At 45.1% G+C, this 26,839-nt stretch overlaps 1 protein-coding gene across 1 annotated transcript; it reads left to right on the top strand.

The window, feature by feature from the left end:
- Positions 1-1,811: 1,811 nt before the first annotated feature.
- On the top strand, positions 1,812-24,305 carry LOC101931747 (immunoglobulin kappa light chain-like). The gene is made up of 2 exons (XM_065598523.1): positions 1,812-2,181; positions 23,959-24,305. The coding sequence occupies exons 1-2, from the start codon at positions 1,812-1,814 to the stop codon at positions 24,303-24,305; spliced, it is 717 nt and encodes a 238-aa protein (XP_065454595.1).
- Positions 24,306-26,839: the final 2,534 nt, after the last annotated feature.

The raw sequence follows: 26,839 nt of genomic DNA, 5'->3' as shown, positions 1-26,839 counted from the left end.
CTTTTCATTTCAATAAGGCTGATATGTCCATTTAAACTTTGTCAACTGAACATCATAACACAACATCCACTGCAATACAATACAACAGTCAAAATGATAACATCGAAATAACCATTTTGACCATATCAGAAGGAAATGTTTTGACCTTATCAACATTTTCCCCTGAAAATTTGTTAGTCTCTAAGGTGCCACAAGTACTCCTGTTCTTCTTTTAACAGAATTCTTGTGTTCCCACAGAAGGTTTAGATTTGGTTAACTCCACATTTCCTGACAGAAAGCTGTTCCTTTGGAAAAAAATCAACCAGCTCTGCCATCATAAATACACTTCTAAAATGGTCTCAGGGGCTCCTCTTATTTAAATAGATAATCAATATAATCCCACCTGAAGGTCTCAGAATCATTACTCACCTAAGAAAAATTATATAATCAAGGGATGTTTAAATGGCGGTGTTAAGGTCAGGTGCCTGTTTGCTCTGTTGTAGAGTACGTTAAGACCTTATGGGCCAGATTCACAAAAGTCTGTATGGGAGCAAATCCCCAAACACACATGAACCCAGATACACAAACAGGTAATAGGCACACAGAGGATTTTCACAGGGATTGGGCAGATACACCAGAGGAGGGGTGTGGTTCAAAGGGTTGGGAAGTGGGAGTGGCCACACAGAAAGGTGCTGATCCCTTTATCCAGAAGGCATGGGGTGTGGACACATTTAGTCTGGGTCTGGCTAGTAAGAGTCAGCAGGAGCCAATGGAAAAGGTGTTTAGTCAACTTCCCAGTGACTGCCGGGCTGGTCACACCCACGCAGAGGAGCCAATAGCTGGGGAGTGGGGTAACCACAGTGGAGGTTAGGAGGTTTGGAGGCCCCAATCCACAACTCACACAACCCCCTGTACCTCTCAGTCTCTGGTGCCCACCACGTCATGGAAGTAGACGGGACAGGGGAACAGACACAATGGGCATCACTGGAGCCTGGCACACTGACACCAATTTCAGCATTTCTGTGCTGTGGATACACCCAAAATCTGAGTATGCTTGGACCTTGGGTCTCCTCTTCCCAGACCTCATTTTCATCCTGCCTGTGTGCACCCTTCAAGTCTGAGAACAGCCTTCATTCTAGGCGTGCAGAACGCACGCAGCCACTGGTGCCTCTGCAGAGAGCCATGCACCTGCCGGTGCCGCTGCTTCCTTCAAAATCTGGCCCTATCAATATAATGAAAATGGATTAATTAAAAGAGACTAGGCTGATTGCATTTAAACCCCACACAGTAAATGACTGAATGATTTCAACCTGCCGCTCGCTCAGTTACTCATCATTAATCAAACAGCCGTTGTTACCCCCTGTGCTTGTCAAGCTAACTCCGTCCGCTTTACCATCTGAATCATGCAAATATGTTATAGTTATTACATCCAATAACCAGAAGAAACCATCTAGTCAGATATTTCAAAACTCCTCCCTGGCATTAACATCTGATTATTTACATAATTGGGCAACTTTTGCATATTCACACACAACTGATGTTTCCTCACTGAGCTGCCGAACACATAAATGGTTCCATTTCCTCTACATGCTTCACTGAGGAGCATTTCCAACCCCACAGACGCAAGATGAGCTCAAAGACTCCCCTTCTCTGGCTGCTGCTTTTCTGGATTCAGGGTAAGAAACAGACAAGTGTCAAAGGTGTTGATAAGACATGTGGCAAAGCATAAGAAAAATCCCCGTGGTTTGTAAAGTTATATGCTGATTCCAGGTATATTTTTAGTTTATTTCTACTGTTCAGTTTACAAGGGTTTCAATGTGGAGCTTTGAATAATGTTAATGTCATTGTCCAATTTACCCAACCCCAGCCCTGCCAATTTTTATTCTCTCTCGCCAGGTTCCAATGGGCAGATTGTGCTGACTCAGACTCCAGAATCCCTGGCAGTGTCTCCAGGAGACAGAGTCACCATCAACTGCAAAGCCAGTACCAGCATCACCAGTGAGAGCAAAGGAGGTGCTTATACCAACTTAGCCTGGTACCAACAGAAACCAGGACAAGCTCCTAAGCTGCTTATCCACAGCGCTTCCACACGTCCCTCTGGGATCCCAGACCGGTTCAGTGGCCGTGGGTCTGGCAAGGACTTCACTTTTACAATCAGCCGGGTTGAAGCTGATGATGCTGGAGATTATTACTGTCAGCAGGGTAGCTATTGGCCTCTCACAGTGATACAGACCAATACAAAAACCTCCCTGCTCTATGAAGCCTGAAGTCTAGCAGACACTCGTACAGACAAGTAGCACAAGAGTCTAGTTTTCAAATGTTCAAATGTTCGAAAGAGAAATAAGAAGATAACTCCTCCCATCCACTAACAACCTAAAACTCTGGCATTGTATTGCTATCTTGAGAGGTTAGCTGTGCAGTGAAGTTTTGTCATATTATCAGCTGTACAACAGAGGGTCATTAGTGAAATCCCACAAAATGTGTTATGACTTTTTTTAAGTTTAAACTTAACTGTGAATTTTCTGGGTTTATAATCCTTGGTGTTTGGATCATGACAACATCCCAGTCACTGATTTTATCCTAAATTACTAATACTCTCAGCCTCAACTTCATCTTCTTCTTTTTTATTTTTTTGCACTGCAGTAGTGCCTACAAAGCCCCAAACATGGACCCGGACTCCATTGTGCTAGGTGCTTTACAATCACAGAACCAAAAGATGCCCCTTCCCCAAAGAACGGCTACAGTCTTAATGTAGTTTGTGTCTGGGAATTAATACATTAATCCGGAAAGCAAACTTAATTAGCTCGAAATTAAAATTGCTTTTAGACAAAAGATGCAGAGCATGGGAAATAAAGGTAATATTCACTTAGTCATACAGCACAGATCACATACAAATAAACTGACACCACATGATGTACATTAAACCATTAATACACACACACACACACACACACACACACACAGAGTCACAAACTATGCAGATCAGGTGTGGGCAATCATGGAAGGAAGCGCCTCATTCTTGCAATGACACAAAACACCCTCTCATGGGCTGATTTATGGCAGACAGTTCCCTGCTTGATCCCTTTCCCAAACTTTGCAACATATCTATTTTCAGTGGATTGCTGTTGGGGAATCTACTGGTGTCTTGCACTCCAAAGCAGGGGACCCTTCTTGGCCTGTTTGGGAGGGATCCAAATGCTGCTTGTTGTCACCAGCAAGCATCAGTTTGTGGTTAAGCAGCTAGAGCACGTGGGCTCGCTGCTCTTGGCATGCGAGGGAGAACACCGTTGAGTGTCCTGGTTCGCTCTCAGGAAGCCTATGGTGCTTGCGTCCATGATAGATGTTAGATCCTGCTACACTGGCCCTCAGAGCCGAACATGTACAAACAGGGCATGTGTCTATAGTGTGGAGGGAGTTTTTTAATGTTTTGATTGATTTAATTTTACCCTGACTCTACACAATTGAGGATTCTAGAATTTTTGGCCCAAAAGAAGCATTCAAAAATAAACAAACAAATCCCACAGAATTCCAAAAGTAACATTTTGTTACGGGGACACACTCTCTGCTGTGAAAAATTATACAAAAGAGATATTTATATCATAGCGGAGAATATTCCCAGATACAAGCAATATTAAGCTGGAGTTCTGGTTGCAAGTACATATTTGTAATTTAGAGTAAAATACATTACGGAGGAGTTGTACTTATAGCAACAATAACAACAAAAGTAATATAACTTAGGAAAATCCAAGATAGATTCAAAAGACAATGAAACATGTTACAGTATGGAAATACACAGTGAGGGCACCAAAACATCGCAACAATGTCCTATAATGATTCAGTGCAATTAATATATCATTATGATTAAAGCATTGTAGTGTTTGAGAATCCCAGATCTGATTAGAAACGTTATTAAAGACAAAGTGATTTCCCTCTACACCACAGAGTTAAGATTATTTGGGTGCCTTAACACCACTTTTCTTACTTAAAAAAAAAATCAAACACTTTAAAGTGTAAACCTGAATGTCCTTGGTTTTACAATGCTTGGGTCTAGGTTACGTGCAACATCCTCGTCATGTCTTCAGTTATAACTACTGACAACCTTAGCTCTATTTGAATGTAGTTTTTTGTCTGAGAATTTCCTTAGTTTTACTTATGTACATACATATCATCGTCATCATGATATACACACAAACACACACACACACAATTTCATACATGAACACTAAAACAAATCCCCAGAGAATGCCATTATACAACATTACTAATAAGATGCTGAGATGTTATACCAGCCTTCCCTCTACTTTTTATTTTATTTAGATTCGTAGATTTTTAAGGCAAGAAGGGACCATCATGATCAACTCGTCTGCATAACACCGGCTATAGAACCCACCCGATAAATTCTGCACCAGGCCCAGAACTTCAGCTTGAACAACGGCCTCTGATCTAAAAAGGTCGCCCATCTTGATTCCAGAGGGCAGACTGACTTGTACACTAAAGCAGGCAGAGCAACCGGACAGTTGGTATCTCCAGAGCAGCCAAAGTGTATGGGTAAATCTGGCCAGTCATTTGTAATTGCCCTTTCGGTTTATGGGGCTGTTACTGAAACTGCTGCTGTGTCCAGGGTCTGGAAAGACTCCATGGCTGCATTACCAGTGTGAGCAGCAGTGCCTGACAGGTTCCTCAGGGCGCTGCTTCCTCAACTACACGGCATGCTGAAGTTGCACTGCTGGGGGACAGTCCAATGCAGGAGTACAGTGGGGTGCACTGTATGATGTTATTCACTTTTAAAGCATCAAACTATTCATCAAGTAGCCTTTGTTCCCCATATAAGAAGATGGGGATCTGAAAGAGAGAGAGAATAAGTAACTTGTCACATGTCACACAGGGAGACTAAGGCATAGCCAGGAGCTCAACCCAGATCTCAAACACCAGTCCAGAACCTTCATAATAAGGCATTCTTCCTTAACAAGGGCCCCAGATGCGATCTATACACTACATGCTTCTTCTGGTGTATGATGGGAAACTGGCTCCACAACATCAATCACGGCTTGAAACATGTGCCTGGGAGGCTAAGAGGGACACATGTGAGAAGACAAAGCAGCATCAAGCCGTCTAGCACCAGACTCCCTGGGGAGTGCTAGGAGATCTGCTTGGGCACGCCATTCATGGACTAAATTCTGTAGAAAACTCTGCTATTGGCCAGTAGATGGCAGTATTTTGATACCACTTTGCAGAGTTTGCGATTTCAGGCCAAACAGGCCCGTTGGTTTCGGAAGGTTTCTTTACTGGTATGGTCTGATGAAAAAGGAAGAAGAATAATTGAGTCAATAGGTTTCCCTGGTTACCATCTTTATAAAATATACCTAACTGTGAGCCTCTTAAACTGACACCTAAGTCCTTACTCATATGAGCGGTTCCAGTGAAATAAATGTGATTACCTGTGAGACTCTCTGATCATCATGTAACAGGAGCATGACTCGCCCTACATCACTCAACCGCACCATGAAATAGACAAGTTCAAGATTTCACAACAGCTGACCTGGGGCTATAATCCTGGTGACTTCCAGAATTTGACCCTTTTGCATATTCACACAAGTGGTTTTTTCCTTTCTGACAACTTTTAAATGTGTTGATTTCCTCTGTGTGTTTATCAACAAACATTTCCAATCACAGACAATCAAGATGATCTCACAGACTTCTCTGTTTGTTACTTGTTTTCTGGCTTCATGGTAAGAAATTACACAAAGGTAAGAATTGTTGTATTGATTTTATATAGATATTATTTTAAGTTCATTACTGCTCTGAAATCCTCGCCAGGTTTCAAAACCTGGGCTCCTACCCCAGTGAGCATTAATTAATTAATTAATTTCATTCCTATAGGAATGCATTTCAAAACTGCCTGCAGCATTCCTTTCCTACCAACAGACACTATAAAAATCTCTTTGGGAAGGTTTCTCATAAACATTGCTAAAATACTCAAATTACAGATTCCTTTATTGAATAGATTTGCTAACATCGGAAGAACATTCACTCAGTTCATAGAGTGTAGGACTAGACCTTGTGGGGCCAATTTTTCAGAGATCTCATGTCAGCAGAAAGAATCCCACTGATTTCAGTGAGCTTTGGATCAAGCCTTGAATGCACATGAGCTGTGAGACACAAGCGAAGATGAGCCTGGACAGGATTTTCAAAACGGTAGCTGGGCAGGTCTAGTGCATAGAGACCCGAAAGGATGTGTGCACATGAATGGGCACGAGTGTATCCATCGTGGTTAATGCAACTATCCCTTTCCGGTTCCACCTATACAAAACCCTCCCCATGTGCTGCGTGGTATGTAACATAGTGACCATCTGTTCAACAGTCACTACGGGCAAGACACTTTTAGTTTTGGGTACTTCTCAATTCAGTCTGTTACATGCAGGAAGTAATTTCATAGAACACCAGCATATAGATTTAATATATGGAAGTTTAAAAACAGAAATAGGATGGAAGTATTTGCTTTTCTTAATAAGGAACCTGTAAAATAATGAAATTACAGTGGAAATTATGGAAGTAATTCTAGCTTCTTTTGTTGAAAAGGAATTGTCTCAGCCCATTCGAGCTCACGAATGTTGTCCTATTCCTGACAATCCCAGTCCTGTAGGATTCCCATTATCTCCACCCAATAGCTCTGCTGTAGTTGCAGTAACACAAGAATGTTTGGCCCACCTGGGTGCACCTCTGACTTCGGCCTGACACATAAACACAAAAAGAATTTACAAGATCTAGGGCCAGATTGTTCCAGACACGTCCTGGCCGAAATTAGGAGACCTCATTTTCAAACAATGGTGCCTCAGGAGGACTCCTCTATGGCACTGCTGGGTGCTCAGATCAACACACAGGAGGATAAATTCCCTTTCCATGTGGGGTTTGGACAAAGATGGCTTCTGTGGTGGAAAATTGGCTTCACAGTATCAACAGCCTATTCAAATGTACAGTTGAATACAAAAAAGGGAAGATATGCATCACAGTAAAGAGATGCAGTAGACAATACAGTACTGCAACCCCCAAAGGAAATGTGCTCACAGCTGCTTGGGCAGGCCTATGAATGATTAATTTGTGTGGATTGACTGAAATCTCCACTCCTGAAGTGCTCTTTCCATCTAATGGTCAATGATAGACTTCTCCACAGAATTTGGTCAATCAACAGGACGGCGTTCGTTTGATATTGTCCTGCTAAGAACATAGGAATGGCCATACTGGGTCAGAACAATGGTCCATCTAGCCCAGTATCCTGTCTTCTGATAGTGGCCAATGTCAAGTGCTTCAGAGAAAATTAACAGAAGAGAACAATTTATAGAGCAATTTAAGGTGCATAAAGGCCTCAGCAGGACCACTGCTAGAGTTGCTCTCACTGGATCCGTGGATAGTTTTGTGCTATATTGCTACAACACCTGTCTAAAGTGGAAAGGCAGGAGACCTGGAGGCACTTAGAGAGCACAGATTATTGGTGAGGTGGGGAGAATGGTGCAAGTGCCTGACAACAAAGCAGGATCCCCTGCTGTTAGTGTTTGTCAGAAGTAACTGATGCTGGAGGCAGACAGAGCCAGGGCCGGCACTTCCACTAGGCGACCCTAGGCGGTCACCTAGGGCGGCACAATTTGGGGGGCGGCATTTTGCCGTCCTCAGCGGAAATTCAGCAGCGGGGGGGTCCTTCCGCTCTGGGTCTTCCGCGGAAATTCGGCAGCGGATCCTTCACTCACTCTGGGATCCACCGCCGAAGTGCCCCAAAGACGTGGAGCAGAAGGACTCCCACCGCCGAATGCTCAGAGGAGGACGCTGCCATCTAGGGCGGCAAAAACTCTGGCGCCGCTCCTGGACAGAGCTGTAGGAAAGAGACCTTTGTTCAACATACTGAGTGGCCAATGCTACATGCGGAGGCTCTAGAGTTTGTCTGGCAACCTTGCCTCTGCTTGCTTTCCTGAGACCACCAACAGCTCCTCCTCAAACCTGACCCTCCTTCTCCAGTCCCACTCCCCATACTATCATTTGCTGGTTTGTTTAACAGATACCTCCAAGCAGGTAATAGGCAAACACAGGACTTTCACAGGGACTGGGCAGACACACCAGAGGAGGAGTGCGGTCCAAAGGGCAGGGAAGTGGGAGTGGCCACACAGAATGGTGCTGACCCCTTTATCCAGAAGGCTTGGGGTGTGGACACATTCAGTCTGGGTCTGGCTAGTAAGAGTCAGCAGGAACCAATAGAAAATGAGTTGAGTCAGCTTCCCAGTGACTGCTGGGCTGGTCACACCCACGCAGAGGAGCCAATAGCTGGGGAGTGGGGTAACCACAGTGGAGGTTAGGAGGTTTGGAGGCCCCAATCCTCAACTCACACAACCCCTTGTACCTCTCAGGCCTGGTCTACACTAGGAGGTTATGTCGAATTTAGCAGCGCTAAATCGAATTAACTCTGCACCCGTCCACACAACAAAGCTATTTAGTTCAACATAGAGGTCTCCTAAATTTGACTTCTGTACTCCTCCCCAACGAGGGGAGTAGCGCTAAATTCGACATGGCCATGTCGAATTAGGGTAGGTGTGGATGGAAATCAACGCTAATAGCTCCTGGAGCTATCCCACAGTGCACCACTCTGTTGACGCTCCAGACAGCAGTCCGAGCTCGGATGCTCTGACCAGACACACAGGAAAAGCCCAGGGAAAATTTGAATTCCTTTTCCTGTCTGGGCAGTTTGAATCTCATTTCCTGTTTGGACATCGTGACGAGCTCAGCAGCACTGGCAACGATGCAGAGCTCTCCAGCAGAGATGGCCATGCAATCTCAGAATAGAAAGAGGGCCCCGGCATGGACTGATCGGGAAGTCTTGGATCTGATCGCTGTGTGGGGCGATGAGTCCATGCTTTCGGAGCTGCGATCGAAAAGACGGAATGCAAAGATCTACGAGAAGATCTCCAAAGCCATGACAGAGAGAGGATACAGCCGGGATGCAACGCAGTGCCGCGTGAAAATCAAGGAGCTGAGACAAGGCTACCAGAAGACCAAAGAGGCAAACGGACGCTCCGGATCCCAGCCGCAGACATGCCGTTTCTACGAGGCACTGCATTCCATCCTAGGTGCGGCCGCCACCACTACCCCACCACTGACCGTGGACTCTGAGGCTGGGATATTGTCCACGCCCGCTTCCTCTGAGATGGTAGTGGACGGGGAAGATGAGGAAGGAGATGAGGAGGACGAGGCAGTCGACAGCGCTTACAACGCTGATTTCCCAGACAGCCAGGATCTCTTCGTCACCCTCACAGAGATCCCGTACCAACTGTCCCCAGGCGTTAACCCGGACCCAGAATCAGGGGAAGGATCAGCCGGTAAGTGGTTTAAACATGTAAACATTTATTTTGAAAAGAACATTAATATTAACTGTGGGTTTTTCATGATTAGATTGTCCTAGGCACTTAAAGTTCTAATCTTTGGCAGTGCAACTGCTGCAAAAAAATCTAACAATGTCCGGTATATCTTGTTTGGTTTGCCCTAGGCGCTCTACTGTTTAGCCTTGCCAATGCAGCTACAGTAAAATTCGGTCAATATGTCCGCGGATAGAGCAGAAATCCTCATGGGACATCTCCATGAAGCTCTCCTGGAGGTAATTGGAAAGCTTTTGCATGAGGTTCCTTGGGAGAGCGGCTTTGTTGTGTCCTCCGTAGTATGAAACGTTTCCGCGCCAGGCTACCATCAAGTACTCCGGTATCATTGCCTTGCACAGCATGGCGGCATACGGCCCTGGTCTTTGCAGGCTTTCCCGAAGCATGCCTTCCTTGTCGCTGTTTGAAATACGCATCAGAGTGATGTCGCTCATGGTGACCTGCTTTGAATTAGGGGAATGTTGGTATTGGGACTGCTTCCCTGTTCCTTTACAGAACTGTAACCGACGGTTTACAGCCAGGCGGTGGAGGCGGGAGAGGGGCAGCATAGAGGGATCTTTCCCGGGGACAGCCGCGAGGGGGTGGGACAGGGGCAGAGTTCATGCTTGCCGGATTGCTGGCAGCAGGAACTGGCCAACGCTAGGAGCATTGCTTTGAACGTGAAAGTAGGGCAGTGTTATTATTAAAGTTTTAAGCTGCCACAAGTCTACGGCTTACCATGTCAGCCCGCTACCCAAATTCCGTTGTGCTGTTCCGATTCTGTGATCTGCACTGCAAGACCCAAGGGACTGAATGCGAAGGCCGAAAATTCGACCTTGTCCTGAGTGCGCATGTGATAGGTGCTGTGAATGGTCTTTTTCACAGAGAAAGACTATTTTCTTTGTTCACCCAAAAATTTATCTTTCTGAGGAATTCACTCCCTTTTTCCCATCCCACAGCTGTGGCTGTCTCCCGACCTACCCTGTCATCAGACTCCCAGAGGCTAGCGCAGATTAGGCGTAGAAAGAAAAGGACACGGGACGACATGTTCTCAGAACTTATGGGCTGCTCCCGAGCCGAGGCAACCCTGCAGACTCAGTAGAGGGAGAACATGTCCCAAAACCAGCGAGCACACAGCGAACGGGAGGAGAGGTGGCGGCAGGAAGACCAGCAGGCAACTCAAACACTGCTTGGACTAATGAGGGAGCAAACGGACATGCTCTGGTGCCTTGTGGATGTTCTGCAGGACCGGAGGCAGGAGGACAGAGCCCCGCTGCAGTCTATCTGTAACCACCGTCCCCCGCCACAAAGTCCCATACCCCCCTCACCCAAAGTACCAAGAAGGAGGGGCTGCAGAGCCTGTGAAAACTGTCACTCTACCCCTGCAGACTGCTCAAGTGGCAGAAGGCTTTGATAAGTCCTTTCCTTCCCGCCTCACCCAAGCCCCCATCCCAGTTTCATCCCCTAACTGTCCATTTGCTAATAAAAAATACGTTTCTGTTAATTGCTGTTTCCATCATGTTTTTTTAGAGGACAGTCTGTTTTAACGGGGGGAAAGGTGGTTGGTACAGACACGGGGGCAGGTTCAGCAGCAGGTCACACACACAGTGCAGTCACCAGGCACCCTGGTCAGTCTGGGAGGTGGTTTTCATTGTCTGTGTGTGTGTGGGGGGGGGGGGGGGGGCTAGGTGACTTTGTGGCGGGGGAGGGCGGTTACAGATCTTATGCAGCGGTCCTTATCCTGGATCACAGAGCCACGCAGCAGGGAATCTGTAACCGTCCTCCCCCTGTCACAAAGTCACATAGCCCCCACACACAGAGTCCCAAACAGGAGGGGTGGCAGGCTCCGTTCAAACAATCAGTCCGCCAGTGCGGACCACTGTAGAAGCAGGAGCCTGGCATTCCTCGAGTTTAGAAGCGTCCTTTGCATCAGTACACTACACCCGCCCCCCACCACAGTCTGCGTCCCAGTTTCAACACTTTACCGCGAAAACAGTAATAAAGAAAACGTTGTTCATTAACAAATTTTCAGTGATTTTATTTTTAAATGTGGGTTGGAAGGGGGTGAACGGGGTATGAAACTGGAGAGGATAGTGAACAGTCACTGGGTAAAGAAACGGGGGCAGGTTCAGCTTCTCTGTAAACAAACAAAATTGTCACAGGTTACCCTGCTCACTCTGGAACCTAGCTTTCAAAGCCTCCCGGATATACAGCGCATCCCACTGGGCTCTTCTAATCGCACGGCTGTCTGGCTGGGCGTAATCAGCAGCCAGGTGACTTGCCTCAACCTCCCACCCCACCATAAAGGTCTCCCCCTTGCTCTCACAGAGATTGTGGAGCACACAGCAAGCTGCAATAACAATGGGGATATTGGTTTTGCTGAAATCGGAGCGAGTCAATAAGCTTCTCCATCTCCCCTTGAGACGTCCAAAAGCACACTCCACCACCATTCTGCACTTGCTCAGACGGTGGCTGAAGAGTTCCTTTTCACTGTCCAGGGTACCTGTATAGGGCTTCATGAGCCATGGTATTAGCGGGTAGGCTGGGTCCCCGAGGATCACTATAGGCATTTCCACATCCCCAACAGTTATTTTGTGGTCCGGGAAGTAAGTACCTTCCTGCAGCTGTCTAAACAGACCAGAGTTCCTGAAAACACGAGCGTCATGAACCTTGCCCGGCCATCCGACATAGATGTTGGTAAAACGTCCCCTGTGGTCCACCAGTGCTTGCAGCACCATGGAAAAGTAGCCCTTTCAATTAATGTACTGGCTGGCCTGGTGGTCCGGTCCCAGGATAGGGATGTGAGTTCCATCTATAGCCCCACCGCAGTTTGGGAATCCCATCGCTGCGAAGCCATCTATGATCACCTCCACGTTTCCCAGGATCACTACCTTTGACAGCAGTACATCAACGATTGCGTTGGCTACTTGCATTACAACAACCCCCACAGTAGATTTGCCCACGCCAAAGTGGTTCGCGACTGACCGGTAGCTGTCTGGCGTGGCAGGTTTCCAGAGGGCTATGGCCACTCGCTTCTGGACAGTCAGGGCTGCTCGCATCCGGGTGTCCTTGCGCTTCAGGGCAGGGGACAGCAACTCACAAAGTTCAAGGAAAGTTCCCTTCCGCATGCGAAAGTTTCTCAGCCACTGGGATTCATCCCAGACCTGCAGCACTATGCGGTCCCACCAGTCAGTGCTTGTTTTACGTGCCCAGAATCGCCGTTCCACGGCATCAACATGACCCAGTGCCACCATGATGTCCACGGCGCGGGGTCCCGTGCTTTGTGACAGGTCTGTGCCACTCTCAGACTTCATGTCCTCATCGCGCTGCCGTAGCCTCCTCGCCCGATTTCTCACCATCTGCCTCTGGAAAAGGTGGCTGATAAGGTGCGAGGTGTTGACAATGTCCATAACTGCAGCGATGGTCGCAGCGGGCTCCATGCTCGCAGTGCTGTGGCGTCCGTGCTGTCACTCAGCAGAAAAGTGCACGAACTGATTGCCCGCCGGCGCTTTCAGGGAGGGAGGGCGGGAGTGACGGTTGGATGACGACAGTTACCCAAAACCACCCTCGACACATTTTTTCCCCCAGCAGGCATTAGGGGCTCGACCCGGAATTCCAATGGGCAGCGGGGACTGCGGGAACTGTGGGATAGTTGCCCACAGTGCACCGCTTCCAATGTCGACGCTTGCCCCGTTAGTGTGGACTCACACAGTCGAATTACTGTCCTTAGTGTGGAAACACACGTTCGACTTTGTAATATCGATTCCACATATTCGATTTAAGTGACATCGAAGTACTCTTGTAGTGTAGACATACCCTCAGTCTATGGTGCCCACCACGTCATGGAAGTAGAGGGGACAGCGGCACAGACACAATGGGCAGCGCTGGAGCCTGGCACACTGACACCAATTTCAGCATTTCTGTGCTGTGGACCATGGATCTCCTCTTCCCAGACCTCATTTTCATCCTGCCTGCATGCACCCTTCAAGTCTAAGAACAGCCTTCATTCTAGGCGTGCAGAACGCATGCAGCCGCTGGTGCCTCTGTAAAGAGTCATGCAGCTGCCAGTGCCGCTGCTTCCTTGAGAATCTGGCCCTATCAAGATCATGAAAATGGATTAATTAAAAGAGACTAGGCTGATTGCATTTAAACCCCACACAGTAAATGACTGAATGATTTTAGCTCTTCTAACTTGTGTTTCAACCTGCTGTTCGCTCGGTTACTCATCGTTAGTTAAACAGTCGTTGTTACCCCCTGTGCTTGTCAAGGTAACTCCGGCTGCTTTACCATCTGAATCATGCATATATGTTATAGTTATTACATCCAATAACCACAAGAAACCATCAAGTCAGATATTTCAAAACTCCTCCCTGGCATTAACATCTGATTATTTACATAACTGGGCTCTTTTTGCATATTCACACATGGCTGATGGTCCCTCACTCAGCTGCTGAACACATAAATGGTTCTATTTCCACTAAATGCCTGACTGAGGAGCATTTCCAGCCCCACAGAAGCAAGATGAGCTCAAAGACTCCCCTTCTCTGGCTGCTGCTTTTCTGGATTCAGGGTAAGAAACAGACAAGTGTCAAAAGTGTTGATGAGAAATATGGCAAATCAGAAGAAAAATGCCCATGGTTTGTAGAGTTATATGCTGATTCCAGGTATATTTTTAGTTTATTTCTACTGTTAAGTTTACAAGGGTTTCAATGTGGAGCTTTGAATAATATTAATGTCATTGTCCCATTTACCCAACCCCAGCCCTGCCAATTTTTATTCTCTCTCGCCAGGTTCCAATGGGCAGATTGTGCTGACTCAGACTCCAGAATCCCTGGCAGTGTCTCCAGGAGACAGAGTCACCATCAACTGCAAAGCCAGTTCTAGTGCTGGTGGATGGATGGCCTGGTACCAACAGAAACCGGGACAAGCTCCTAAGCCCCTTATCCACAGAGCTTCCACCCGTCCCTCTGGGATCCCAGACCGGTTCAGTGGCAGTGGGTCGGGCACTGACTACACATTCGCCATCAGCAAGGTTGAAGCTGATGATGCTGGAGATTATTACTGCCAGCACAGTAACGGCTTCCCTCTCACAGTGATACAGACCAATACAAAAACCTCCCTGCTCTATGAAGCATGAAGTCTAGCAGACACTCCTACACACAAGTAGCACAAGAGTCTAGTTTTCAAATGTTCTGCCAAAAGAAAAATAAGAGGATAACTCCTCCCATCCACTAACAACCTAAAACTCTGGCATTATATTGCTATCCCGAGAGGTTAGGTGTGCAGGGAAGTTTTGTCATAGCATCAGCTGAACAACAGAGGGTCATTAGTGAAATCCCACAATATGTGTTATGGCTTTTTTTTAAATTTAACCTTAACTGTGAATTTTCTGGGTTTATAATCCTTGGTGATTGGATCATGACAACATCCCGGTCACTGATTTTATCCTGAATTACTAATATTCTCAGCCCTAACTCCATCTTCTTCTTCTTCTTCTTCTTCTTTTTTTTTTTTTGACTTCAGTAGTGCCCACAAAGCCCCAGACATGGACACGGACTCCATTGTGCTAGGTGTTTTACAATCACAGAACCAAAAGATGCTCCTTCCCCAAAAAACTGCTACAGTCTTAACATAGTTTTTACTGGGAATGAATACATTAATCCAGAAAGCAAACTTAATTAACTTGAAAGTAAAATTGCTTTTAGACAAAAGACCCAGAGCCTGGGAAATAAAGGTAATATTCACTTATTCATGCAGCTCAGATCACATACAAATAAACTGACACCACATGATGTACATTAAACCATTAACACACACACAGTCACAAACTACGCAGATCAGGTGTGGGACATCATGGAAGGAAATGCCTCATTCTGCAAATGACACAAAACACCCTCTCACGGGCTGATTTATGGCAGACAGTTCCCTGCTTGATCCCTTTCCCAAACTTTGCACCATATCTATTTTCAGTGGGTTCTGTTGGGGAATCTACTGGTGTCCTGCACTCCAAAGCAGGGGCCCCTTCTTGGCCTGTTTGGGAGGCATCCAAATGCTGCTCCTTGTCACCAGCAAGCAGCAGGTTTGTGATTAAGCAGCTAGAGCACGTGGGCTGGCTGATCTTGGCATGCGAGGGAGAACACCGTTGAGTGTCCTGGTTCTAAACAATTGAGGATTCTAGAATTTTTGGCCCAAAAAGAAGCATTCAAAAATAAACAAACAAACCCCACACAATTCCAAAAGTAACTTTGTTACGGGGACACACTCTCTGCTGTGAAAAAATATACAAACTGACACTTATATCATAGAGGAGAATATTCTCAGATACAAACAATATTAAGATGGAGTTCTGGTTGCAAGTACATATTTGTAATTTAGAGTAAAATACATTACGGAGGAATTGTACTTATAGCAACAACAACAACAACAAAAGTAATATAACTTAGGAAAATCCAAGATAGATTCAAAAGACAATGAAACATGTTACAGTATGGAAATACATAGTGAGGGCCCCAAATATCATAACAATGTCCTATAATGATTCAGTGCAATTAATATATCATTATGATTAAAGCATTGTAGTGTTTGAGAATCCCAGATCTGATTAGAAACATTATTAAAGACAAAGTGATTTCCCTCTACACCACAGAGTTAAGATTATTTGGGTGCCTTAACACCACTTTTCTTACTTAAAAAAAAAAATCAAACACTTTAAAGTGTAAACCTAAGTCTGAATGTCCTTGGTTTTACAATGCTTGTGTCTAGGTTAAGTGCAACATACTCGTCATGTCTTCAGTTATAACTACGGACAAGCTTAACTCTAACTTAATGTAGTTTTTTGTCTGCGAATTTCCTTAGGTTTACTAATGTACATACCTATCATCGTCATCATGACATACACACAAACACACACACACACAATTTCATACATGAACACTAAAACAAATCTCCAGAGAATGCCATTATACAACATTACTAATAAGATGCTGAGATGTTATACCAGCCTTCCCTCTACTTTTTATTTTATTTAGATTTGTCGATTTTTAAGGCAAGAAGGGACCATCATGATCAACTCGTCTGCATAACACCGGCTATAGAACCCACCCGATAAATTCTGCACCAGGCCCAGAACTTCAGCTTGAACAACAGCCTCTGATCTAAAAAGTATCAGAGGGGTAGCCGTGTTAGTCTGAATCTGTAAAAAGCAACAGAGGGTCCTGTGGCACCTTTGAGACTAACAGAAGTACTGGGAGCATAAGCTTTCATGGGTAAGAACCTCACTTCTTCAGATGCAAGTAATGGAAATCTCCATTTCTTGGAGATTTCCATTACTTTAATGGAGATTTCCATTACTTGCATCTGAAGAACTGAGGTTCTTACCCACGAAAGCTTATGCTCCCAGTACTTCTGTTAGTCTCAAAGGTGCCACAGGACCCTCTGACCTAAAAAGGTCGCCCATCTTGATTCCAGAGGGCAGACTGACTTGTACACTAAAGCAGGCAGAGCAACCGGCCAGTTGGTATCTCCAGAGCAGCCAAAGTGTATGGGTAAATCTGGCCAGTCATTTGTAATTGCCCTTTCGGTTTATGGGGCTGTTACTGAAACTGCTGCTGTGTCTAAGCTCTGGAAAGACTCCATGGAGGCATTACCAGCATGAGCAGCAGTGCCTGACAGGTTCCTCAGGGCGCTGCTTCCTCAACCTCACGGCATGCTGAAGTTGCACTGCTGGGGGACAGTCCAATGCAGGAGTACAGTGGGGTGCACTGTATGATGTTATTCACTTTTAAAGCATCAAACTATTCATCAAGTAGCCTTTGTTCCCCATATAAGAAGATGGGGATCTGAAAGAGAGAGAGAATAAGTAACTTGTCACATGTCACACAGGGAGACTAAGGCATAGCCAGGAGCTCAACGCAGATCTCAAACACCAGTCCAGAACCTTCATAATAAGGCATTCTTCCTTAACAAGGGCCCCAGATGCGATCTATACACTACATGCTTCTTCTGGTGTATGATGGGAAACTGGCTCCACAACATCAATCACAGCTTGAAACATGTGCCTGGGAGGCTAAGAGGGACACATGTGAGAAGACAAAGCAGCATCAAGCCGTGTAGCACCAGACTCCCAGGAGAGGGCTAGGAGATCTGCTTGGGCACGCCATTCATGGACTAAATTCTGTGGAAACCTCTGCTATTGACCACTAGATGGCAGTATTTTGATACCACTTTGCAGAGTTTGCGATTTCAGGCCAAACAGGCCCGTTGGTTTCGGAAGGTTTCTTTACTGGTATGGTCTGATGAAAAAGGAAGAAGAATAATTGAGTCAATAGGTTTCCCTGGTTACCATCTTTATAAAATATACCTAACTGTGAGCCCCTTAAACTGACAGCTAAGTCCTTACTCATATGAGCGGTTCCAGTGAAATAAATGTGATTACCTGTGAGACTCTCTGATCATCATGTAACAGGAGCATGACTTGCCCTACATCACTCAACCGCACCATGAAATAGACAAGTTCAAGATTTCACAACAGCTGACCTGGGGCTATAATCCTGGTGACTTCCAGAATTTGACCCTTTTGCATATTCACACAAGTGGTTTTTTCCTTTCTGACAACTTTTAAATGTGTTGATTTCCTCTGTGTGTTTATCAACAAACATTTCCAATCACAGACAATCAAGATGATCTCACAGACTTCTCTGTTTGTTACTTGTTTTCTGGCTTCATGGTAAGAAATTACACAAAGGTAAGAACTGTTGTATTGATTTTATATAGATATTATTTTAAGTTCATTACTGCTCTGAAATCCTTGCCAGGTTTCAAAACCTGGGCTCCTACCCCAGTGAGCATTAATTAATTAACTAATTTCATTCCTATAGGAATGCATTTCAAAACTGCCTGCAGCATTCCTTTCTTGCCAACAGACACTATAAAAATCTCTTTGGGAAGGTTTCTCATAAACATTGCTAAAATACTCAAATTACAGATTCCTTTATTTAATAGATTTGCTAACATCGGGAGAACATTCACTCAGTTCGTAGAGTGTAGGACTAGACCTTATGGGGCCAATTTTTCAGAGATCTCATGTCAGCAGAAAGAATGCCACTGATTTCAGTGAGCTTTGGATCAAGCCTTGAATGCACATGAGCTGTGGGACACAAGAGAAGATGAGCCTGGACAGGATTTTCAAAACGGTAGCTGGGCAGGTCTAGTGCATAGAGACCCGAAAGGATGTGTGCACATGAATGGGCACGAGTGTATCCATCGTGGTTAATGCAACTATCCCTTTCCGGTTCCACCTATACAAAACCCTCCCCATGTGCTGCGTAGTCTGTAACATAGTGACCATCTGTTCAACAGTCACTACGGGCAAGACACTTTTAGTTTTGGGTACTTCTCAATTCAGTCTGTTACATGCAGGAAGTAATTTCATAGAACACCAGCATATAGATTTAATATATGGAAGTTTAAAAACAGAAATAGGATGGAAGTATTTGCTTTGCTTAATAAGGAACCTGTAAAATAATGAAATTACAGTGGAAATTATGAAAGTAATTCTAGCTTCTTTGGTTGAAAAGGAATTGTCTCAGCCCCTCGGAGCTCACGAATGTTGTCCTATTCCTGACACACCCAAGTCCTGTAGGATTCCCATTATCTCCACCCAATAGCTCTGCTGTAGTTGCAGTAACACAAGAATGTTTGGCCCACCTGGGTGCACCTCTGACTTCGGCCTGACACACAAACAGAAAAAGAATTTACAAGGCCAGATTGTTCCAGACACGTCCTAGCCGAAATTGGGAGATCTCATTTTCAAACAATGGTGCCTCAGGAGGACTCCTCTATGGCACTGCTGGGTGCTCAGATCAACACACAGGAGGATAAATTCCCTATCCTTGTGGGGTTTGGACAAAGATGGCTTCTGTGGTGGAAAATTGGCTTCACAGTATCAACAGCCTATTGAAATGTACAGTTGAATACAAAAACGGAAGAGATGCATCACAGTAAAGAGATGCAGTAGACAATACAGTACTGCAACTCCCAAAGGAAATGTGCTCACAGCTGCTTGGGCAGGCCTATGAATGATTAATTTGTGTGGATTGACTGAAATCTCCACTCCTGAAGTGCTCTTTCTATTGTCATCTAGTGGTCAATGATAGACTTCTCCACAGAATTTGGTCCATCAACAGGACGGCGTTCGTTTGATATTGTCCTGCTAAGAACATAGGAATGGCCATACTGGGTCAGAACAATGGTCCATCTAGCCCAGTATCCTGTCTTCTGATAGTGGCCAATGCCAGGTGCTTCTGAGAGAATTAACAGAAGAGAACAATTTATAGAGCAATTTAAGGTGCATAAAGGCCTCAGCAGGACCTCTGCTAGATTTGTTCTCACTGGATCTGTGGATAGTTTTGTGCCTTATTGCTACAACACCTGTCTAAAGTGGAAAGGCAGGAGACCTGGAGGCACTTAGAGAGCACAGATTATTTGGTGAGGTGGGGAGAACGGTGCAAGTGCCTGACCACAAAGCAGGATCCCCTGCTGTTAGTGTTTGTCAGAAGTAAGTGATGCAGGAGGCAGACAGAGCCAGGGCCAGCACTTCCACTAGGCGACCCTAGGCGGTCACCTAGGGCGGCACAATTTGGGAGGTGGCATTTTGCCGTCCTTGGCTGAAATTTGGCAGCGGGGGTCCTTCCGCTCTGGGTCTTCCGCAGAAATTCGGCGGCGGATCCTTCACTCGCTCTGGGATCTGCTGCCGAAGTGCCCCGAAGACGTGGAGCGGAAGGACTCCCACTGCTGAATGCTCAGAGGAGGAGCGCTGCCGCCTAGGGCAGCCAAAACCCTGGCGCCGCTCCTGGACAGAGCTGTAGGAAAGAGACCTTTGTTCAACATACTGAGTGGCCAATGCTACACACGGAGGCTGTACAGTTTGTCTGGCAACCTTGCCTCTTCTTGCTTTCCTGAGCCCACCAACAGCTCCTCCTCAAACCTGACCCTCCTTCTCCAGTTCCACTCACCATACTATCATTTGCTGGTTTGTTTAACAGATAATTTGATATAGTAGGTGCGGAAACAGCAACCAGCGGAGGAGCAAATACCTGGCTCACGGCACACACGGTTAACCCGGTCTCTTATTGCCACACGCCAAACCCATCCTTGTGCCATGGCCAGCCTTGCCATGTTAGAGGGCCAGGGACGAGACTATTGAGATCTCTGACCTTATATTCAGCCACTGCACATCAGTAATTAAGAGTCTCCCTCACTAAAGCCCCAAAATAGACAGAGAGAGCCTGATTGTCCAAGGCGCTGAGCACCCCCAGCTTCTGTTCACTGTTATAGGAGATGCTGGAGATCAGCACATCTGTAAAGGAGTCCCAAGGTTCTTTAGTTCTTCCATAGATAGAACTTTCAGACTAAGCAACACCCCTTACGAGTGATGTTGTGGAGAATACTCGGATGGGGAGGCCAGCCATTTGGGATCCCTGCTTTGTCTAAAAAGGATGAGACACCCTCCAAAGGCATGGAATGAGTGACATCTGGTGAGTATTCAGATGGAGGGGGCTGAAATAAAGGCTCCGGTCCAGATAAGGGTGGCCCAGCCCAACTGAAGATCCATGTCAGATCTCCTAAGATACAGGGAAGATCTGCAAAGCTGTCTGAGCATATTACCATCTGAACCCTAGAAATACATGACAACGACATTCTAAAATGAAACAGCAGCAGGATAAAAGCCAAATATGAACATTTCACAACTCTGTGCTGCAACTCAAGTGCAGTAAATTTACATGTACTTTGCATACGAATGAGGTTTTCTCACTCAGCGGCTGAGCACATATAAATTATAAGCGTTTCATTTTCCACTGCAGCTTTATGAACAAACCTTTCTCATCACAGTCTGGCAAGATGATCTCACACACGTCCCTTCTCTGGCTGCTGGTTCTCTGGATTCAGGGTAAGAAATTGAAAACAAAGAATTTGAAAATGTAATGATCCATGTGACAGAACAGAAGCAATGTTGCCACCGATTCATTGTTCTATGTGTTGTGTTTTAGTGTCAAGTCACATTGGCAAATTCAAATTGTGTTTTAGTGTTTTATTATTCGTCATATCCAGCATTGTGTCATTGTTCATTTCCTTCCCACCCTCTCTCTTCATCCAGACTCCTCTGGGCAAACTGTGATGACTCAGTCCCCGGATTCTCTGGCAGTGCCAGTGGGAGGGAGAGTCTCTATCAACTGTAAAGCCAGTACGAGCGTTGGCACTTGCCTAAACTGGTACCAACAGAAACCTGGACAAGCTCCCAAACTTCTTATCTACGGCGCTAGCAACCTCCAGTCGGGGGTCCCAGCCCGGTTCAGCGGCAGTGGGTCTGGCACTGATTTCACATTCACAATCAGCAGCTTGGAAGCTGATGATGCTGGAGATTATTACTGCCAGCAGTGTAGCAGCTGGCCTCTCACAGTGATACAGACCAGTGCAAAAACCTCCCTGCTCTCTGCAGCGTGCAATGCAGTTACCGTTTTTTGCTGATGTAACTGTCTGCATTTCAAATGTTCTGTCAAACATGAAATAAGAGGGTGACTTATTCCATCTCCAAGCACACAATAAAAAGGAGAACACGGGAGGACTCAAAAGGTTTGGCTAATCACAGACTCTAGATTATACACAGAGACTTGAGGCTCACTACAGTTTTCTCTGCTTTATTCCCACTCTTGAATCTCAGGGCGCCAGAGAGAATTTCATTTTGGAAAAATCAACGATTTTCATGTCAACAAGGTTGACATGTTCATTTAAACTTTGTCAACTGTACTTTATAACACAACACCCACTGCAATACAATAGAAGAATCAAAATGATAACATCGAAACAACCATTTTGACCATATCAGAAGGAAATGTTTTGACCTTATCAAAATTTTTCCCTGAAAATTTGAACAGAATTCATGTGTTCCCACAGAACGTTTAGATTTTGTTAACTCCACACTTCCTGACAGAAAGCTGTTCCTTCGGAAAAAATTAAACCAGCTCTGCCATTATAAGTACACTTCTAAAATGGTCTCGGGGCTCCTCTTATTTGAATAGATAATCAATAAAATCCTACTTGAAGGTCTCAGAATTGTTATTCACCTAAGAAAATTATATAATCTAGGGATTTTAAAATGGTGTTAAGATCAGGTGCCTTCTTGCTCTGTTGTGGAGTATGTTAAGACCTTATGGGCTGGATTCACAAAAGTCCTTATGTGAGCAAATCCCCAAACACACATGAACCCAGAGGCACAAGCAGGTAATAGGCACACACAGGATTTTCACAGGGACTGGGCAGGTACACCAGAGGAGGGGTGCGGCCCAAAGGACAGGGAAGTGGGAGTGGCCACGCAGAAGGATGCTGATGCCTTTTCCAGAATGACTTGGGGTGTGGACACATTCAGACAGGGTCTGGTAGTAAAAGTCAGCAGGAGTCAATGGAAAAGGTGTTTAGTCAGCTTCCCAGGGACAGCTGGGCGGACCACACCCACCCAGAAACCCAGCAGCTGTAGAGAGGGGTAACTGCAGTGGAGTTTAGCAGGTTTGGAGGCCCCGCTGCTCCACTCACACAACGCCCTGTAGCTCTGAGACTCGGGCGCCAACTATGTCATGGAAGTAGAGGGGACAGCGGCACAGACACAAAGGGCAGCGCTGCAGCCTGGCACACTGACACCACTTTTCAGCATTTCTGTGCTGTGGATCCACTCAAAATCTGAGTATGCTCAGACCTTGGGTCTCCTCTTCCCAGACCTCATTTTCATCCTGCCTGCGTGTACCCTGCAAGTCTGAGAACAGCCTTCTTTCTAGGCGTGCCAAAGGCATGCAGCCGCTGGTGCCTCTGCAGAGAACTGTGCAGCTGCTAGTGCCGCTGCTTCCTTGAAAATCTGGCTCTATCAGTATAATGATAATGGATTAATTAAAAGAGACTAGGCTGATTGACTGAGAGACTGAATGATTGTAGCTCTTCTAACTTGTGTTTCAACCTGCCGCTCGCTCGGTTACTCATCATTAATCAAACAGCCGTTGTTACCCCCTGTGCTTGTCAAGCTAACTCCAGCTGCTTTACCATCTGAATCATGCAAATATGTTGTAATTATTACATCCAATAACCACAAGAAACCATCTAGTCCGATATTACAAAGCTCCTCCCTGGCATTAACATCTGGTCATTTACATAATTGGGCTCTTTTTGCATATTCACACATGGCTGATGTTTCCTCACTCAGCTGCTGAACACATAAATGTTTCCATTTCCACTACATGCTTCATTGAGGAGCATTTCCAACCCCACAGAAGCAAGATGAGCTCAAAGACTCCCCTTCTCTGGCTGCTGCTTTTCTGGCTTCAGGGTAAGAAACAGACAAGTGTCAAAAGTGTTGATAAGACATGTGGCAAATCATAAGAAAAATGCCCGTGGTTTGTAGAGTTATTTGCTGATTCCAGGTGTATTTTTAGTTTATTTCTACTGTTCTGTTTAGAAATGTTTCAATGTAGAGCTTGGAAAATGTTAATTTCATTGTCCCATTTACCCAACCCCAGCCATACTCATTTGTATTCTCTCTCGCCAGGTTCCAATGGACAGATTGTGCTGACTCAGACTCCAGAATTCCTGGCAGTGTCTCCTGGAGACAGAGTCACCATCAACTGCAAAGCCAGTTCCAGTGTTAGTAGCTACATGGCCTGGTACCAACAGAAATCAGGGCAAGCTCCTAAGCTTCTTATCCGCAGCGCTTCCACCCGCCCCTCTGGGGTCCCAGACCGGTTCAGTGGCAGTGGGTCGGGCACTGATTTCACTCTCACCATCAGCCGGGTTGAAGCTGATGATGCTGGAGATTATTACTGTCAGCAGTACGATGAGTTACCTCTCACAGTGATACAGACCAATACAAAAACCTCCCTGCTCTATGAAGCATGAAGTCTAGCAGACACTCCTACACACATGTAGCACAAGAGTCTAGTTTTCAAATGTTGTGCCAAAAGATAAATAAGAGGATAACTCCTCCCATCCACTAACAATCAAAAACTCTGGCATTGTATTGCTATCCTGAGAAATTAGCTGTGCAGGGAAGTTTTGTCATAGCATCAGCTGAACAACAGAGGGTCATTAGTGAAATCCCACAAAATGTGTTATGGCTTTTTTTAAGTCTAACCTTAACTGTTAATTTTCTGGGTTTATAATCCTTGGTGTTTGGATCATGGCAACATCCCAGTCACTGATTTTATCCTAAATTACAAATACTCTCAGCCTTATCTCCATCTTCTTCTTATTTATTTTTTGCACTGCAGTAGTGCCTACAAAGCCCCAGATATGGACCCCATTGTGCTAGGTGCTGTACAAACACAGAACCAAATGATGCCCCTTCCCCAAAGAACTGCTACAATCTTAATGTAGTTTTTGTCTGGGAATCAATACATTAATCCAGAAAGCAAACTTAATTAGCTCAAAATTAAAATTGTTTTTGGACAAGAGATCCGGAGCATGGGAAATAAAGGTAATATTCAATTATTCATGCAGCACAGATCACATACAAATGAACTGATACCACATAACGTACATTAAACCATTAACACACACACCCAGTCACAAACTATGCAGATCAGGTGTGGACCATCATGGAAGGAAGTGCCTCATTCTGGGAATGACACAAAACACCCTCTCATGGGCTGATTTATGGCAGACAGTTCCCTGCTTGATCCCTTACCCAAACTTTTCAGTGGGTTGCTGGTAGCGAATCTACTGGTGTCCTGCACTCCAAATCAGGGGCCCCTTCTTGGCCTGTTTGGGGACGACCCAAATGCTGCTCGTTCTCACCAGCAAGCAGAAGGTTTATAGTTAAACAGCCAGAGCATGTGGGCTGGGTGCACTTGGCATGCCTAGAACAACATCGTTGAGTGTCCTGCCTGGCTCTCAAGAAGCCTACGGTGCGTCCTTGATAGATGTTAGATCCTGCTACACTGAACCCTCAGAGCCCAACATGTACAAAACAGGGCATGTGTCTATAGTGCGGAGGGAGTTTTTAAATATTTTTATTAATTTAATTTTATCCTGACTCTACATAATTGAGGATTCTAGAAGTTTTAGCTCAAAATAAGCATTCAAAAAAATAAACAAACAAACTCCACACAATTTCAAAACAACTTTGTTAAGGGGACACACTCTCTGCTGTGAAAAAATATACAAAGAGACATTTATATCAGAGAGGGGAATATTCCCAGATACAAACAATATTAAGATGGAGTTCTGGTTGCAAGTACATATTTGTTATTTAGAGTAAAATACATTACGGAGGAGTTGTACTTATAGCAAAGACAACAAAAAAGTACTATAAACTTAGGAAAATCCAAGATAGATTCAAAAGACAATGACACATGTTACAGTATGGAAATACATAGTGAGGGCACCAAAAATGTTATATCCCCTCTCAGTTTTCTCTTCTCTACATTAAACAAACCCCATTTTTTTTCAATCCTCCCTCATGTTTTCCAAATTATAATCCTTTTTTGCTCTTCTCTGGACTCTCTCCAATTTGTCCACATCTTTCCTGAAATGTGGCACCCATAACTGGACACAATACTCCAGTTGAGGCCTAATCAGTGTGGAGTAGAGTGGAAGGAATACTTCTCATGTCTTGCTTACAATACTCCTGCTAATATACCAGAATTATTTTTGCTTTTTTGGCAACAGTGTGACACTGTTGACTCATATTTAGCTTGTAATCCTCTATGATCTCCAGATCTCTTTCCCCAGTACTCCTTCCTTAGCAGTCATTTCCCATTTTGTATGTGTGCAACTGATTGTTCCTTCTGTGCTGGTGGGGGAGTAGCACTATATGTGAAAAAAAAGTGTAGAATCAAATGAAGTAAAAATCTTAAATGAACCAAACTGTACCATAGAATCTCTATGGATAGTAATTCCATGCTCAAATAATAAGAATATAGCAATAGGGATATATTAACGACCACCTGACCAGGATGGTGATAGTGACCATGAAATGCTCAGGGAGATTAGAGCGGCTATTAAAATTAAAAACTCAATAATAATGGGGGATTTCAACTATCCCCATATTGACTAGGTACATATCACCTCAGGACGGGATGCAGAGATAAGGTTTCTTGACATCTTAAATGACCGCTTCTTGGAGCAGCTAGTCCTGGAACCCACCGAAGGAGAGGCAATTCTTGATTTAGTCTTAAGTGGAGCACAGGATCAGGTCCAAGAGGTGACTATAGCTGGACCGCTTGGTAATAGTGACCATAATATAATTAAATTTAACATTCTTGTGGTGGGGAAAACACCACAATGGCCCAACATTGTAGCATTTAAATTCTGAAAGGGGAACTACATAAAAATGAGTAAGTTAGTGAAACAGAAATTAAAAGGTACAGTACCAAAAGTAAAATCCCTGCAAGCTGCACGGAAACTTTTTAAAGACACTATAATAGAGGCTC

The sequence above is a fragment of the Chrysemys picta genome, chromosome 5 (assembly GCF_011386835.1).
Source record: "Chrysemys picta bellii isolate R12L10 chromosome 5, ASM1138683v2, whole genome shotgun sequence".
NCBI lineage: Eukaryota > Metazoa > Chordata > Testudines > Emydidae > Chrysemys > Chrysemys picta.
This window is presented reverse-complemented; position numbering and strand designations above follow the sequence as displayed.

Bases quoted from the DNA above. Each gene is read 5' to 3' on its own strand.
- LOC101931747 (XM_065598523.1), top strand. From the start codon at position 1,812: ATGTTAATGTCATTGTCCAATTTACCCAACCCCAGCCCTGCCAATTTT. The intron at 2,182-23,958 runs GTAGCTATTGGC...CTCTCTCGCCAG, and splicing joins AGATTATTACTGTCAGCAGG to GTTCCAATGGACAGATTGTG.